Raw genomic sequence first — 17,239 nt, forward strand, 5'->3', positions numbered from 1 at the left:
TATCAATACTATTACCAGCCCCACCCACAATCACTACCTGATCCTCTTTAGTAAAATCCCTACATAACCCCCCTATGTTAAAAGTCACCTGAGCCAATCCTGCATTAGGCTTCACAATGCTGGTGACCTGGTACTCACTCCCCAAAACTTCCTGCAACTGCTGGCCTACACCTCTACCATGAGAACTACCTAACAGCAGAACCTTCTTCTTTCTCTTAGACTTTACAGCTGTCCTAGCCACCGTAACTGCTGAGGTCTGCTGCATACTTCCTACATCTGCAGCTACTAGAGATTCCTCTCCACTAGACTCTGACAGTTGGTCATATCTATTACAAACACCAATAGTAAAACTATCTGAAAATCTCCTTCTCCTAGCAGATCTCTTGCCAACAGCCAGCGGTAGCAATCCGAATTCTACGATGGCCCTTGATGACCCATCCGCGATGTACCTGCTGTCTGCAGTCGTGTGGTCGGTTGATCTCCTCCCTACCCCTGGTAGGTTTCAACACTCGATGGGGCGTGAGTGTTGAACAGGAACGTTGGCTCCAAGAGGCCCTGTTGCTGGCTTCCATGTTGAAATCCATTATTGGCACCATTCTGCTATGTGTCAGACGGTCAGTTTCTCCATCAGTAGATGGTAGGCTTCGAGTAGCATGAAGTTCATCCAGTGAAGGCCATCATCTTGAGTACATCTTCGGCTAGTTCATAGACAGTGCTGGAGCATCTATGACATAGATTCAGTACAGTATCGTAATCGTGGAATCGACTGCCATCGATCCCATTGATCAACTCATGACAAGGGCTGGGAAGTTGGAATATTTAAAGAGAGCTACCGTGAGGCTATGACGCAAAGCTCGTGTCCTCCTTATTCGGCTATATTCGCTTAACAGGCTGTCAACTGCTGCGTCGGTCCCTCGCTATGTGCTCCTACGAAATAGATACAGTTTCTTGCAACATGCCTTACGACCTAAGGAACGTGCTTGTCTCGCTTCCTTTGGTTTTTCGTCCTTTTTTCTACTGAATGCATATTCCTTACTCGGCAGACAGTGTCGTCGACCTGACCCAACTGCGACATAATGGCTCACTTCTTGCTTCCGCTTCTGGTTGTAGCATGGTTTGAATTTTCCCGAGGCAATATGAGTGAGTTTTAACAAAATATTTTCGAATTTATACCCCTTACTATTCTGTGCAGTAACGGCGTCGAATAGAAAAGACTTGCACCTGGCCGCCACATGGAAGAGAGAGATCTGAAAAATGACGTGAACCGAAGATTTATTTTCTCTCCGATTTAAAAGGTTCCCCGAAACAAAGAGAAGACAAATTTTTGTGTCTCTCGAAAGTATAGTTTTAAACAATGCCCTCAACACCTAGTCACCATAGTGACATATTACAACTATAGCTCAAAAAATGTAATGGCCTAGAAAAATTGCTCGCGGATGACTGGATAAGAATATCTCCTTTTCACATGCACTACAGTTTCAGTTAATCCCCCGCACGAATCGACAATCTACATATTGGCCTCATAATGTCGTAATGGCGCCATCCCTTCTTATCCTTTCAGTCCGCAGTCTCAACTGGTGACACAATTCGTCTCCTTGTGACTCAACTGGACGACGTCGGTGCATTGAAGCGAATTTAACGTCTTTGAGTCTTGAAAGAGCGTACAATTTCAATCTAACGCGAAACAATCTTCAGAGGTTTGCTGCCAGTTGACGTTGTGTAAATTCGACAATATTTCCTTGGAGCAACTAATCGACATCTTCAGGTGGTTGAAATTTGCTGGGGGCTAGGTACGACTGATGTCAGTCAAAGGCAAACTTTTGTTCTTGATGGGAATAGTCCTATCGCTTAACTCCCTACCTTCCTATTCCAACGAATTTAATTCCCGTTATGTGATCTGCTGCTGTTGACATTATCCTATAGTCGACTGACCAGAAATTCTTACCGTGTTCCCACACCACTTCACTGATCCTTCTATTCTACACCAGCAATTGCCTGTTGACATATTCTGGCTTCCCTATCATCTTCAGACTTCTGATACTGCACGCTCCGACTCGTATAATGTTAACCTTCCGTTATTTACTCAAACTGTTTCTTACGGTCTCCTCTCCCGTGGCAGTTCCTTCCCGGAAATTCGAATGGAGGATTAATCCGGAATCGTTATTCAATGGAGAGATCATCATGACACTTTTTCAGTTACAATCCATATGTCCTGTGGATACGCATTATTTATCTTTAATGCAGTGGTTTCCATTGCCTTCTGCATACTCTTGCTATTGATCATTGCTGCTTGTTCCGCCCTTAAGTGCTGCTTTCTACCCCAAGGGCAAGAGGGTGCCCTGAATGTATTTTCCTTCGTCCTCTTTGACAAAGCCGTTGGCAGTATGAGGGCGATTACTTATATCAGATTTCTTCGGCTGCCATTGCTGATGTTTTTGCATAATATTTAAGCAGCCTCTGGGACTGGAACAGTGGCCACAGCCGTTTTTCAAAAATGGTTCAAATGGCTCTGAGCACTATAGGACTCAACTTCTGAGGTCATCAGTCCCCTAGAACTTAGAACTACTTAAACCAAACTAACCTAAGGACATCACAAACATCCATGCCCGAGGCAGGATTCGAACCTACGACCGTAGCGGTCTTGCGGTTCCAGACTGCAGCGCCTTTAACCGCACGGCCACTTCGGCCGGCTATTCTTAGCAGTGCCAGTAGTGTTGACAGTTCGAGAGGCTCGGTCTATTGCCTGACGAATTTGTAGCAGTTCTGAAGCGAATGCCGTGAAGTGTTTCCTTCAGTTTAGAAATCGAGTTGAACTTAGTCAGTGGAGTGCAGTAGGTGGTATAATACTTAGCAGCCCCATCAGTCAAACAGATCAGTAACAGCTTGCACTGTACGTGCTTGACTATTACCCTGCAAAATGATAGTCATGTCCTGCAGAAAGTGTCATCACCTCTGTCTCTAAGCTAGTCGTAGGTTGTGTTCCAGAAATGAATAGCACAGAGACAGAAGTGATGACACTTTCTGCAGGACCTGACCATCATTTTGCAGGACAATGCTCAAGCACGTACAGTGCAAGCTGTTACTAATTTGTTTGACTGATGGGGCTGCTAAGTGCTATACCACCTGCTGCACCCCCATGACTTAAACCCTGGTAAGTTCAACTCGATTTCTAAACTGAAGGAAACACTTCACGGCATTCGTTTCAGAACTGCTACAAATTCGTCGGGCAATAGACCGCGCCGCTCGAACTGTCAACACAACTGCCACTGCTAAGAGTATCCTACGACTTCCACATCGCTGGCAACAGGTTATACACAATGCTAGTGACTACTTTGAAGGTCAGTAAAACGTTGAAACACGTATCTGTTTTGTAAGAGCTGTAAATAAATAGTTGCCACTATTAAAGTTCCAACCCTCGTATATGTACATAAAAGGAAACCAATAAGGCAGTAATACGTTCAGGATACAATCAAGGATATGCTAGTCATATATAACGTAGTTAGCACACATGGTGTAAGACGCAAGTTGGTTATCTGAAATAAAAAAAAAACAGTAGTGTTATTGCAATGCAAACATTAATCCTATACGTTCTTAGTCCAAAAATATGTAAGGATATAGACGAGAAAAATCCAAAAGTTTTTGTGAACGGAGTAAAATGGAATATAGCATCAGGTAACTAACGTAAAAAAAGCTAATGAGTATGGTAGCTACTGAATGTGGTTGTGATTATTCGTTATAATAGTCATTATGACTCTTCCTCATTTATGCCATTTTTCAAAAATACTTATTAGCGAATAGTACCGTTATCTGTAGCGACACTCCTCGCTTCTTACAACGTTCTGGTTCTGACCTATATATGATACTTTATTTATGTTGTCTTCATTTCGTAGACGACTTGGTAGCCTCCTTGTCAAGCCAGTTGTTTGATATACTTTTCCAAATACAGGTCATTTCTCGAATGTTTCCTATATGTCCGTATTTCATATTTTCGTCTTTGTTAATTGATCTTCTTGTTTCATTGACACTCGTCCTGTAACTAGTGTATGTGGATACCTTGTTGACGCTTTCCCAGGTTGTAACTATTACTTTTAGGCCAGTGCATCGCATTGTCCTAATGAATTTTCTTGTCTGTATATTCCTTGACATCGAATACTAAGTGGGTCCTCCTTCTGATATTAAGTATGTCACTGGCACAGACATGTTGCTCCTTATTACTTTCGTCGTTTAGTTGGCGCAGTGTCTGAATTTTACAGCATCTGTACATTTCGATACAGTTGTCCTTCGGACATGCATGCATGGCACTGTAAGATACAGATACTACCCTAATGTATTTCATCCCAAAACAAGGAAATGTGATGAGCAAAAACTGTGTGTGTCCCTATGCAGGAATCGTACGATTTGTATGCGAGCACTATGGGACGGAGACACTGGACGTATGGAAGTATGGGATTGGCTGTGAATCGAGCTTAGGTAGCCAAAGCGGTTAAGGTGACCAGTCGTGAAAATGGGGAAATTCGGGTTCGAGGCCCGCTCCAACACAAATTTTCATACTTTACTAGTACATCGTATAGCCAGTGTGCAATCGTATTCATTATTTTGGAATACATTCATAACTTTCGTTATTCTTTGGCCACCTTCCCACGACGCTTTACCTTGTCAGAGTCCCTTAATATCGCCAGGAGATTTCGATAGTATGCTCCTGTAACAGTTAGAACCCTTGTAACTGTACCACGACTGCATGGCAGTCCCAAAAAACATCATCTTGCCCGATGATGGTTGGGTTCTTTCGTTTTTCGGTGCTGGTAAACACACATGTCTCCATAGCTTGATTTTCTCCTTTGAACCGGGGTCACACTAATCGTCTCAGCACGATTAGGCGGCTCCAGTCCTCTGGACTGGTCTTACATAACTGCTGCGTCAATTCGGCGGGCTTTTTGAATTAGTGTGAGCAGTGTGTGTCATTTTCAAAATGTTGTGTAAAATGTTTTAAATTGGAGCATGAGTGATTTTCATGATTTCCATTACCGTTTTGAGAGTGACACGCCGATCTTCGAGCTCCAGGTCCTCCACTTCATTTGCGATTCTCGGTCCTTTACGGAGAGATGGTCTGCCACTTGCTTCTTCGTCATACAGACTTGTATGATCACACTTGAAGCGTGTGCGCCGCGTGACCGCCGTGTCATATAGTGGTGCACTGTTGCCTTACACTTTCACCAACCCAGCATGGACTGTTGCAGCGTTGTTTCCCTTCAAGTGCAGAAAACAAATCACCGAACGATATTTCACTTTATCGTGTGCTGAGCCATTTGTATCGGGCTTTCTAACAGCGCAATTATGATACTGAGGCGCTATATTTCAGTGTGTACCAGAACGGCAGAAACGTACCTGCAAACAAACAAAAAATTGGTTACGAAACTTTATTCTTTTCTTTGAGATAATTATAACATTTGACTAGCGCTTTCAGTGAAATACATTGAAGTGAGAAAAGTCATAGAATACCTCCTAATATCCTGTCGGACTCCTTCTTGCCGGCGTAGCGCAGCAACTGGACATAGCATGGATCCAACAAGTCGTTGGAAGTCTCCTAGAAAAATAGTGAGCCATGCTGCCTCTGTATCCGTCCATAATTGCCGGTGCAGGATTTTTTGCATGAACTGACCTCTAATGTTATGTTTCATAACCGTTCGATGAGATTCTTGTTCCTGCCTCGGGCATGGATGTGTGTGATGTCCTTAGGTTAGTTAGGTTTAATTAGTTCTAAGTTCTAGGCGACTGATGACCTCAGAAGTTAAGTCGCATAGTGCTCAGAGCCATTTGAACCATTTTTAGATTCTTGTCAGGCGATCTAGGTGACCAAATCATTCGCTCTAAGTACCCAGAATGTTCTTGAAATCAGGCGCGAAAAAAATGTGACACGGTGCATTGTCATCCATAATAATTCCATTGTTGAATGGCTGCAAACGGTCGCCAAGTATCCGAACACAACCATTTATGGTCAATGATAGGTTCAGACACACCGGAGGACGCAGCACATTGTCTTGTTGACTGCGTGAGTCCATGGCCTCGGGGGGTCTGCGCCACATTCGAACCCTACCATTTGCTCTTACACTGGGGAATTGGGACTCATCTGACAAGACCACAGTTTTCCAGCAGTCTAGGGTCCAACCGACATGGTCACGAGCCCAAGACAGGCGCTGAAGCTGACGTCGTGCTGTTAATGAAGGCACTCGTCTCGGTCATCTGCTGCCATAGCTCATTAATGCCAATTTTCGCCCTACTGTCCTAACGGATACGGTCGTCGTTTGTCCCATTTTGATTTCTCGGGCTATTTAACGCAGTGTTGCTTGTCTGTTAGCACTGACAACTCTACGTAAGCGCCACTGGTCTCGGTCGTTAAGTGAAGACCGTCGGCCGTTGCGTTGTCCGTCGTGAGAGTTAATGCCTGTAATTTGGTATCCTCGGTACACTTTTGGATCTCGGAATACTGAATTCCCTAACGATTACCGAAATGGGATGTCCAATACGTCTAGCACCAATTGGCATTCCGCGTTCACAGCCTGTTAATTCCCAGCGTGCTGCCATAATAACGTCGGAAACCTTTTCGCATGAATCACCTGAGTACAAATGACAGCTCCGTCAATGCACTGCCCTTTTATACGATATGTACGCGATACTACCACCATCTTTATACGTGCAAATCGCTATTCCATGACTTTTGGCACCTCATTATACTCTCCGTCATACAAATATATTTCCTTCCGAAGAGATTCGTAGTACTTTTCTTATCGATTACCTGGTGGTTACGGTTTCTTGTTTAACCCACTCTTGTGTCAGATGGGAAAATGTGTGAAATCTGTCCGTGATGACGCTACGCGTGTATCACTCAAATAGCATTTTTTTTAGTTAGAAAGTCAATTACCTACCATGTTTTCTTGACATCCCACCAGATGTTACAGAATTGTGCTTACAGGGTCCTAAACAGCCCCACGAAAAGGGATTCTAGGACTGTTACCTCACAGTAGTTTTTCTTAGACAGTAAGCCACATATATACTATGAAAAGATAATTAAATCAATACCTTAAGCTCAAAAATGGTTCAAATGGCTCTGAGCGCTATGCGACTTAACTTCTGAGGTCATCAGTCGCCTAGAACGTAGAACTAATTAAACCTGACTAACCTAAGGACATCACACACATCCATGCCCGAGGCAGGATTCGAACCTGCGACCGTAGCGGTCGCTTGGCTCGAGACTGTAGCGCCTAGAACCGCGCGGCCAATCCGGCCGGCAATATACCTTAAGCTGTATGATATACATCAACGGGGACAGTTGACAATGTGTGCCCTGACCGGGTCTCGATCCCGGGATCTTCCGCTTACATGGCAGACGCTCTATGCATCTGAGCCACCGAGGGCACAGAGGGTAGTGTGACTGCAGGGATTTATCCCTTGCACGCTCCTCGTGAGACTTACATTCCCAACTTAATGTCCTCACTCTACATTTGTAGTGCCCCTTCCCAGTAGACTCATTACTCGCGGGAGACAATCTTACCGAGTCCCGTAAGAGTTCGGACAATGTGTGTGCATCCTCACAGAAGAAGAAGGTCAGTTAGCCTTAACTATATGGAGATGGTATCTGTTCTTTCGGACATGTCCGAAAGAACACATACCATCTCCATACATATATACTAAGTTTGGTTGAAATGTCTGCATGCGTTCTAGAGTTATGCTTGCTTGTCAACTCTTTCCCTCTCCTATCACCAGAGTCATTCCTAGGAATGATAGGGGTGTCCTACTGTCACAGTATTTTTTTCCGACAGTAAGTCGTTCATGTACAAAGTTTCGTTGAAATTGCTGCGTGCGAGGGAGAGCTACGCTTACATTTCACTATTTTTTCGCCCTCAACTCCGAAGATGGAGGTGCTTGAGGTGTCTTGCCTTCATGAGAATTGTCTCCTAGAAACCTTATAGAGACAGCAGCTTGAGAGGAGGCGTGTTCGCAGGAGACGACCGCGTGGGTGAAGATGCGGCGAGCCCGGACGCTCGCGCGTGCCGCACGCCGACCGGCGGCCGCGGCGTCTGCGACGACCTGAGCGAGTGTCCGCAGCTGCTGCTGCACCTGTCGCAGCTGCGCGACTCCATCTGCTTCAAGAGCCTCTTCACGCCCGGCGTCTGCTGTCCGGCCGACGACGACAGGTACGTCTCGCCTAGCGTAGTCAATAGGCCTTCACTCGCGCAGTCATATTGGAGGCGTCGATGATCTCGTCCTCGAGCGCCCCAAATGTGGAAATAACAACTGAATTCATATGTGAAGCCCCTAAACCTGCTCTTTTGTCAACAGTGAACCAGATCCTGCATGCCGCTCTTTTAAAAATCGCAACCAGTTGAGGCTAACCACTTTCTTACAGCTCTGACAACAGCATCCAAGTCTTGAAAATGTTCGCCACGTAGTCCATCTTTCAGAGGTGCAAAGAGATGGAAGCCTGAAGGTGCTAAATCGGGAATGTACGTTGGATGTGGTAAGACAGTACAGCTGAATTTTGCAACGAGCTACGTGATCGAAAACTTGTGGGGCCTGGCATTATCATGTTGCAGTTGAAAGTTGATCATCTTCTCTGGACTTACAATGGAAATTCGGGCTTTCAGCTTAGTCAGTCTCGTCTTGTAGAGTGCTGAATTGACAGGTTCTCCAGGCTCCGGGACATCCAAAAGAACCACACCCTGGCGATTCCAGAAGACTGTGCACATCACTTTGCGTGCAGATGTCTGTGTCTTGAATTTCTTCTTTGACGGAGAATTCGCATGTCACCATTCCATGGACTGTCTTTTGTGTTTCCCAGCTCGTAGTGGTGACGCCACGTCTCATCTCCGGTAACGATACTATTCATAAAATTGTCACTTTCAGCTTCATATTGGTCCAGCAGTTTCCCAACAAATCTTCATTCGATGAGTGTTTTGTTCTTCTGTAAGCATCCACGGGACCCATCTCACACAGCCTTTGCGATAGCCAACATGTTCCAATATTGTTTTCAAGTCATCGCAGCCGACATTCAGCTTTGCACACAATTGTCTGGTCGTTGTTCGCCGATCAGCACGGACGAGTTGATTAAGACGCCCTTTACTGCGAGGGATGACAGCCATGCAGTGTCGATCGGGCTGTGGCTTCTCATGCACACCCTATTCACCATCTTGAAAATGTGAAAATGCCGTACCCATCGCCTCACATTGCTCACGTCTATTGTATCGTCTCCAAACATCTTTAGCAAACGTCGATGCATTTCAATCGGCGCAATTTCTTCATCAGTGAGGAATTCAATCACACATCGTGTTCGTATCAGGCTCGATTTTGGAACACTTCTCTGCTGGCGCCAACTACCGCAAAACAACGTAACCACCTGCAAATGAAAGAGGAACGTTGAAGCATTAGCGCTACACCAACGACATCTGGCGCGGACATCTAGAGTCACCACAAAAAAAGGAGGCTTTACTATCGGAACGACCACCTTTTATTCAATGAATCGTAGTTAAAAATGTCTCGTTATGGTGCGGAAAGAGTTTCATCACGATTGTAATAAACTTTATCAGTTCAAATGGTTCAAATGGCTCTGAGCACTGTGGGAATTAACTTCTGAGGTCATCAGTCCCCTAGAACTTAGAACTACTTAACCCTTTGTTTCCTGACATAAGAAAAAATTTGCTTTTTAACATTTTCTTTGCAGAATTTATGCTATTGTGGCCTCAAATGACGGTAGGATTTTTTGTAAAATTTTATTTTATTTTGCACAACTTTTTTCTCTCCTGGTACTCAGAAGTACCGTCAGACTCCATGGACAGAATCACAACATGCGCAAAAAAATGCTCCAATTTTTATAACTTGTATTTTATTCCACATAAATATTAAATATTTTTACATTAGTAAATTAATTTACAGAAATATGATATTTCTGAATTTTTTTTTAAATTTCGCATAAATTTATTCTAGAGCAACTTCACAATGCATACATAGTAACTTAGCTATACATTTTTGACAGTGTATACATATCACATATTTAGTGATACCTCATGAAATTGTAGGAAACAGTTCTTTTTTTCATTGCAGCACAAATACACTTTACGTGTACTACATTGTGAATGTGGTCTCGACTGAATTTTATTTTTCGCACACATTTCGCATCGTCCTCTTTTACAACTGAACACTACAAAATGGTTTCCTCGGTTGCCAAGACGTACATCCTTCGGAACAGAAAAGTTATCCTTCGTTCTCTTTGGGAGAGTTATTTCATCTTTAACAGAGTTTCTCTTTTTGAGATTTGGCACTTGCTGTTCATTCATTAGCCCTAGTGCCACAGCACGCCTGAATTTCAGCAGTGGCAGTGCCCCATGTAGATCACTGAAAATGACGTAAGCATTGACAAAAGCAATTTCTATTGCTCCACAGAAGAGACGATGCCACCATTTCTTTCATCGCTTGTCAAAACCAAAAGTTGAACGTAATCTGTCTGCATGATCCACACCACCCATGTTTTTATTGTAATCACATACAATAACTGAACATGGTATAGTCATCTTAGTTCCATCTTTCTGATTTTTTGTCACTACGCTCTGTTCAGTGCCATGGAAGTTTGACGCAAAATACACTACTTTATTTTCCTTCCATTGAAATACTGTTAGGTCTAAAGATAACTCTCTGTGATTTGATTTAGACATTTTTCTTTAGGTAAATTCCCTGGCAAACCTTTCCTGTTTGTTCTAATTGTTCCAAAGGCAAATGTATTTACCGATTTCTGTGTGAGAAAAAGTGGACAGAACAACTAGTGAGTGGTAATGCATTGTTGCTACAATAAAGTGTTCACACAACCTGACGGTACTAATAAGTCCGCCTTATATTTTCCACTATCTCATTCACATGTAACGTAATTCTTCAAACTATTATAAAAAAACTAAGTAGGTAAGTACGTACAATGGAAAACTCAACGGAAGTTTCAATAAATTGCGCACAAGTTCAGGCAACACCATGGAAACAAGCACATACAATCTTCTGCTTTCACAGCAGCGCGCGAAAAACAATTTCAAGCTCTGACCGCAAGAGAGGTCTATGTATTGCACAATAACATCTATGAAACAGTAGAGCAGAGTTACTGTTACGTACCGACAGGCTCTCAGATCACGAAACTTCACCAGGAGAAAATAATGAAAGTCAAAACTTACTGGTACTTTTAAGTACCGTCAGGCAACAAAGGGTTAAACCTAACTAATCTAAGGACATCACACACATCCATGCCCGAGGCAGGATTCGAACCTGCGACCGTAGCGGTCGCGTCGTTCCAGACTGAAGCGCCTAGAACCGCTCGGCCGGCCAAAACTTTATCAGTAAAAAATATGACAAAATCCCATGTTTTATATGATCGTCATTTACATTAATCGTAAGCTACCTTTAATTTTATTTTTACCTACAGCGATGTAGACTTAACTACATTGATGAGCCAAATCATTATGACCACCTATGTAAAAGCGTGTTGGTCCACCTCTGGAATGCAATTCAGCAGTGATTCTGGATGCCATGGATTCGACAAGTACTTGATAGGTTTCCAGAGGTTTGTGGCACCAGATCCCTATGCACAGGTCACACACTTCCCGTAATTTACGGGCGGTTTGTTTCTGGGAGCTGAGATGGCGCCAGATGGCGTCCCGGTTGGGTTCCATCGGATTCAGATGACCCGAATTTTATAGCCAAGACATTAATGTGAGTTCAATATCATGCTTCTCAAACCATTGTAGCACAGACGAACTTCAAAAAGAACTTGACATAAAATATATATATATATATTTAGTACTAACCATACGGGAACTGTCTGAATCGTCAAGGCAACAAAATCTCATTAATGCTAGCCATAAAATTCGTAGGTCTGCACAACCAAATGTACAAAGTGTAAACAGTACGACTGTAACTAGAAATATGAACGAACTGATCACTCAAAAAGACACAAGTGAATTAAACGCAAGAAAAGAAAGTGTTAATAGTGCATCTATGGATAAAAATATGAACAAACTATCCACACAAAAATATACAAGTGGATTAAACGGAGAAAAATACAAGGTAAATACTAGCAAAGAAAAAAAAGTAAACAACCACGTTACGCATAAGCAAGGATACAAGCAACAGATATATAATTTTGCAGATAGTCATGGGAGAGGAGTTACGGAAATTATGAGAAGAAATCACCCAGACCTTAATGTAACAGGCATCATCAAACCAGGCGCGCCATTACGCGAAATTCTGAAAAACAGTGACAACATATTAACGACGGGTAACAGCTGCATCATAATAGGAGGCGCAAATGATGTTTACTGTAATGAAACTTGGCGTGCAACGAGAATCCTAAAGGAAACAATCAAAAGGATGCCTCGAGTGCATTTCTACATTGTTAACATCCCCAGGAGACACGATCTGATGGAAAACTCGTGCGTAAACATCGAGATTGTTACAGCAAACAGGCTATTTGAGAAAATATGTCGAGGTTTCCAGAATACGACCTTCGTAGAGATAAACAGTGTTCACAGAGAGCACTTCACAAGACATGGTCTCCACATGAACGTAAAAGGGAAAAAGATTATTAGTGCCGAAATACTTAAATTTATTAATGAGTCATCTGTAATGGAAGTGTCTCCAATCCCAATTCCGCCAAAACAAGAGTTGTCTGTAACAGTGGAACCATCATTATCTGCAGTAGAGCTACAACAAACACCAGTTGCAGCAGCAAAGGCTCAGATATTCTCAGCAGCAGTGTCAGATAAACCAATAGCAGCAGAATCACCACAATCATCAGCAGAGCTGTCGTCATCAGCAACAGCATCCAGAACAGCAGACCCCATAATACTACCTCAAGGCAATGAAAATGCATGTGAGGAAAACATACAAAGGTCGTTAGCCGCAGCAGCTAACAAAGAAGGGCAGTCACCAAGTCGGGGAGCACAGGAGCCACCAGCAACAGCAACCACACAGAAGAGGTACCTGAGGCCTGGGAGATCAACAGCAGAAGCAGCTTCCAATCAAGACAGATGCCTGAGGACTAGGAGACCTGCTACACTAAGTGAGGATTTTTTATGGTACCGAGTAAGCAGAAAGAGAACATGGAAAAAGATGTAAGTAAAACTGTCCAGCTTAAATACCAGTGTGACAATAGTGAGAGGAATATAAACACCGGACAAAGATACAATCCAGGTTTAATGACACAAACTGAAAAAAATAACTGCTTAGTACCAGAAGCAAAGGGAGCAAGTGAAGTGCTTAGTATATTACAGGAAGGGGAACTATTACATTTAAAGCCAACTGTTAGTGAACCAACTCAGTGCATTTTGAAGGAAGATAATCAGAGTGACCAGTTAAAAATACCACTAAGGCTCATGCGCCTAAACATACAGTACCTTAGAAATAAGCTTAATATATTACAGGTTTTTGTAAATGAACAGTCACCTCATATAGTAGTGCTAACTGAGCATCGATTAAAATCTGATGAAATTATTTACTGTAAACTAGAGGGCTACTCCTTAGCAAATAGTTATTGTAGACAGCAACATAAGGGTGGTGGTGTGGCAGTTTACATTAGTGATAATCTTGAGTACAAGAAATTAAACTATCTAGACCAGTACAACAAAGAAGGCTTGATTGAAGTGACAGGCATCGAAGTCCACACCAAAGAGTGTAGAGAGGTTATGAGAAAACATAAAGTTGTTGGGATTTATCATCAACCAAAGGCTGATGTAGTTAGCTTCATAGACATATTTCGTAGAGTAGTGAGACGTTGTGGTCCCAGTGACCTAACTATACTTGGTGGTCTGAATATTGAGGCAAAATCTTCCAGTTTGTGTAATATGAGCTTAATAGATACTCTTAACCCATATAATTTCGTAAATGTAGTAAAAAGTGATACCAGGGTAACAAAGTCCACATCTAGCAGAATTGATTACGTTATACTATGTAATCATATTAAAGACAGTGTTAGGTGCTGGAATATGGATTTTCACTACTCTGACCACAAATGCCAGCTTGTAGAGTATGTAAACACAAGCATCCCAAAAATGACAAAAGTTGCCGCAAATAAAAGAATCCTAAAAGAGGGTAACATCCTTGCCCTAAGAAATAAGTTAGCTATGGAGGACTGGGATCTGGTTTACCAGACTGAAGGATCTGAAAACAAATGGGCCAAATTCTATGATAGTATGCTAAGACACTTTGACAGATGCTGCCCTGTTAAAAAAATACAAAGAATGTTCACCCATAATCAAAGTGCAAAAACCAACAGACTGATACTTCCAGCAAATATGATAAAACTCAGGCAAAACATCCAGGACCTGGATGTGTTACACAAGTCAACAAACCTGCAGGTTTTTAAGGCCAAGCACAATGAAGCCAAGAAAATCTTTAAGAAAGAGCTTTCAAATCTAAGAAAACAGATATACAGCAGTGAAATAGCTCAGTCAGACAATATAGCCAAGACCTCATGGAGAATTGTAAATCAATACCGCAAAGCCACACCGAAGCCAGAAACTGAAATTGTAAATATAAGACATGAAGGAAACACAATTAAAGATCCTAATAAAGTCTGCAACGTTTTCAATAAATACTTTATATCTGCAACTGTTAGTCCAGTTAATAACACAACTGTGAGTAGTGGGGTAAAGCTCTGCCCCTTTGAAGAGCCACCTTTTGAATTCAAACAAGTAATTGAAAAAGAAATAGCCAGGATAATAAATAACCTAAAGAATAAGCACTCATCTGGATGGGATGGTTTGAGTAGTATTGTGATTAAAAAATGTAATAAGGAATTAGTTAAAATAATCACCCACCTGGTAAACTGCAGTATTAGAAAACATACATTTCCAAATGTATTGAAATGGAGCACAGTTAAACCAGTGCATAAAAAAGGATCCAAGGAAGAGGTTTCAAATTTCAGGCCCATGTCATTAATACCTGTCTTCAGCAAAGTATTTGAAGTTGTTCTGCTGACACAACTTAGTGACTATTTCTTGGAAAATAAGTTTCTAACAGACACACAACATGGATTCCGAAAGGATCATAGTACTATCACAGCAATTACGGAATTTCTTCACAAAATGTATGGTGCCCTTGATCAAGGAATGCAAACAGCTGGCATATTTCTAGACCTCACTAAAGCCTTTGACTCGGTAAACCATGAGTTACTTTTAAGTAAACTTGAGTCATACAATGTAAATGCTGCATCCATGCTGTGGTGTCACCGCCAGACACCACACTTGCTAGGTGGTAGCTTTAAATCGGCCGCGGTCCATTAGTACATGTCGGACCCGCGTGTCGCCACTGTGTGATCGCAGACCGAGCGCCACCACAAGGCAGGTCTCGAGATACGGACTAGCACTCGCCCCAGTTGTACGGACGACATTGCTAGCGACTACACTGACGAAGCATCGCTCATTAGCCGAGCAGATAGTTAGAATAGCCTTCAGCTAAGTCCATGGCTACGACCTAGCAAGGCGCCATTAGCCTTACATAGCAATTGATAATTAGCGTCTAAAGCATGTCTCAACAAGAACGATGTATACAACAAGGATGGATTAAAGTTAAGTATTCCCAAAAGCAACGTACTTTTCTTTATAGCATTTATTGAGCGTCCTGTTTCAGACTTCCCGATATTCTGCGTGAGGTTATAGCGTGCATATCGGCCCCCTCAAAATAACACTGTGTCGGCACTTCTGTCGACACATCACATGCAATTGCTGGCTACATATTTATTTAACTGCAAGCAGTGTACAAAGCTGACTTACAAAATCAATAATCAGATCATTAATTTCCAGTCCAAATATGAGACAGTCACGCAAGGTGTACCCCAGGGCTCAATTTTGGGCCCTTTCCTTTTCCTAGTGTACATAAGTGATATAGAGCAACCTTTCAACTCCCAATTGGTAACCTATGCAGACGATACCTCACTGTTGTTTCTTGGTAAACAAAATGATGAGTTAACGTTGGTAGCAACTGAGGGCCTACGTCAAATAACTACTTATTTCCAAGATCAAGGTTTGAAAGTTAATATCAGTAAATCTCAGTTATTGCCATTTAAACTTACAAACTCACACCAAACCTCTATCAGTAACATAGGTGGAATGGAAGTAGTGGACACAGAAGGCTGCAGATTTCTAGGTATTCACCTAGATGAAAATCTAAGATGGGTAAACCATATCAAATTTTTGTGCAATAAAATCAGCAGTTCATTACATCTAATCAGCCAGTTATCAAAAGTAGTCCCACATCAGACATTAAAAACAATTTATTATGGAACCATTTTTGCACAGATTAATTACAGGATAGAGATATGGGGCTGTGCTGCCGACATACATATGAACAGAATATTAACCCTACAGAAAAGAGGAATCAGAATTATCCATGGATTATGGTATAGAGATTCATGCAGGGAAATCTTTGTTCATCATAAATACCTCACAGTCTACTCACTGTATCTTTACAAATTAATTATATTTTTTGTGACACATCAAAACAAAGCAACAAAGTGCTCTGATGAGCATGCCTATAATACAAGAAATAAAGACTGCTACTACAGACAAAGAACAAAATTAAAAACAACAGACCATAGTCCATGCATTAGTAGTCAAATATGGTACAACAGATTACCGAGCTCTATAAGGTGCCACAAAGGGAACTTATTCAAAGTGAAATTGAAATATTTCTTGATTGACAAGTGTTTATAATCTTTAAGTGAATATTAATATTAAACTAAAATAAATTATTGTATATATATATATATATATATATATATATATATATATATATATATAGTTGGGTAAAATCTGAATATTTGTAATAGGTACGGTGTAACACCCAATATTGTGCCTTATTAGGTACAATGGTACATTTGTATCATGTATATGTAATCACATATGTATATATGACTGTACTAAACTTGTAAAAAAATGCTATGACGTTTGCAAAAGACACCAGTTGGTGTCTCCATGCAAAAAAAATACAATAAATAAAATAAAATAAATACAATTCTGGACTTGTGACACCCTTTGAGACACTTTGCTGTTGGGAAAGACGTCAAGCATAACGGGTTAAAGGTGGTCCCTAATAATGTTCACGAGGGCCACAGCTGTCATGTTGTTGCTGTGGTCATCAGTTCTGAGACTGGTTTGATGCAGCTCTCCATGCTACTCTATCCTGTGCAAGCTTCTTCATCTCCCAGTGCTCACTG

The 17,239-nt window shown here is 41.9% G+C and overlaps 1 protein-coding gene across 1 annotated transcript in view; it reads left to right on the forward strand.

Moving 5' to 3' along the window:
* The window catches only part of LOC124594382 (proclotting enzyme), a 157,809-nt gene that overhangs the window by 36,373 nt on the left and 104,197 nt on the right, over nucleotides 1–17,239 (forward strand). Inside the window, exons 4-5 of the mRNA XM_047132754.1 lie at nucleotides 8,021–8,208; nucleotides 11,667–11,692. Of these exons, the coding sequence (XP_046988710.1) occupies nucleotides 8,021–8,208; nucleotides 11,667–11,692 (214 nt within the window). The remainder of the gene's footprint in view (nucleotides 1–8,020; nucleotides 8,209–11,666; nucleotides 11,693–17,239) is intronic.

The sequence above is a fragment of the Schistocerca americana genome, chromosome 1, assembly GCF_021461395.2.
Source record: "Schistocerca americana isolate TAMUIC-IGC-003095 chromosome 1, iqSchAmer2.1, whole genome shotgun sequence".
Classification (NCBI taxonomy): Eukaryota; Metazoa; Arthropoda; class Insecta; order Orthoptera; family Acrididae; genus Schistocerca; species Schistocerca americana.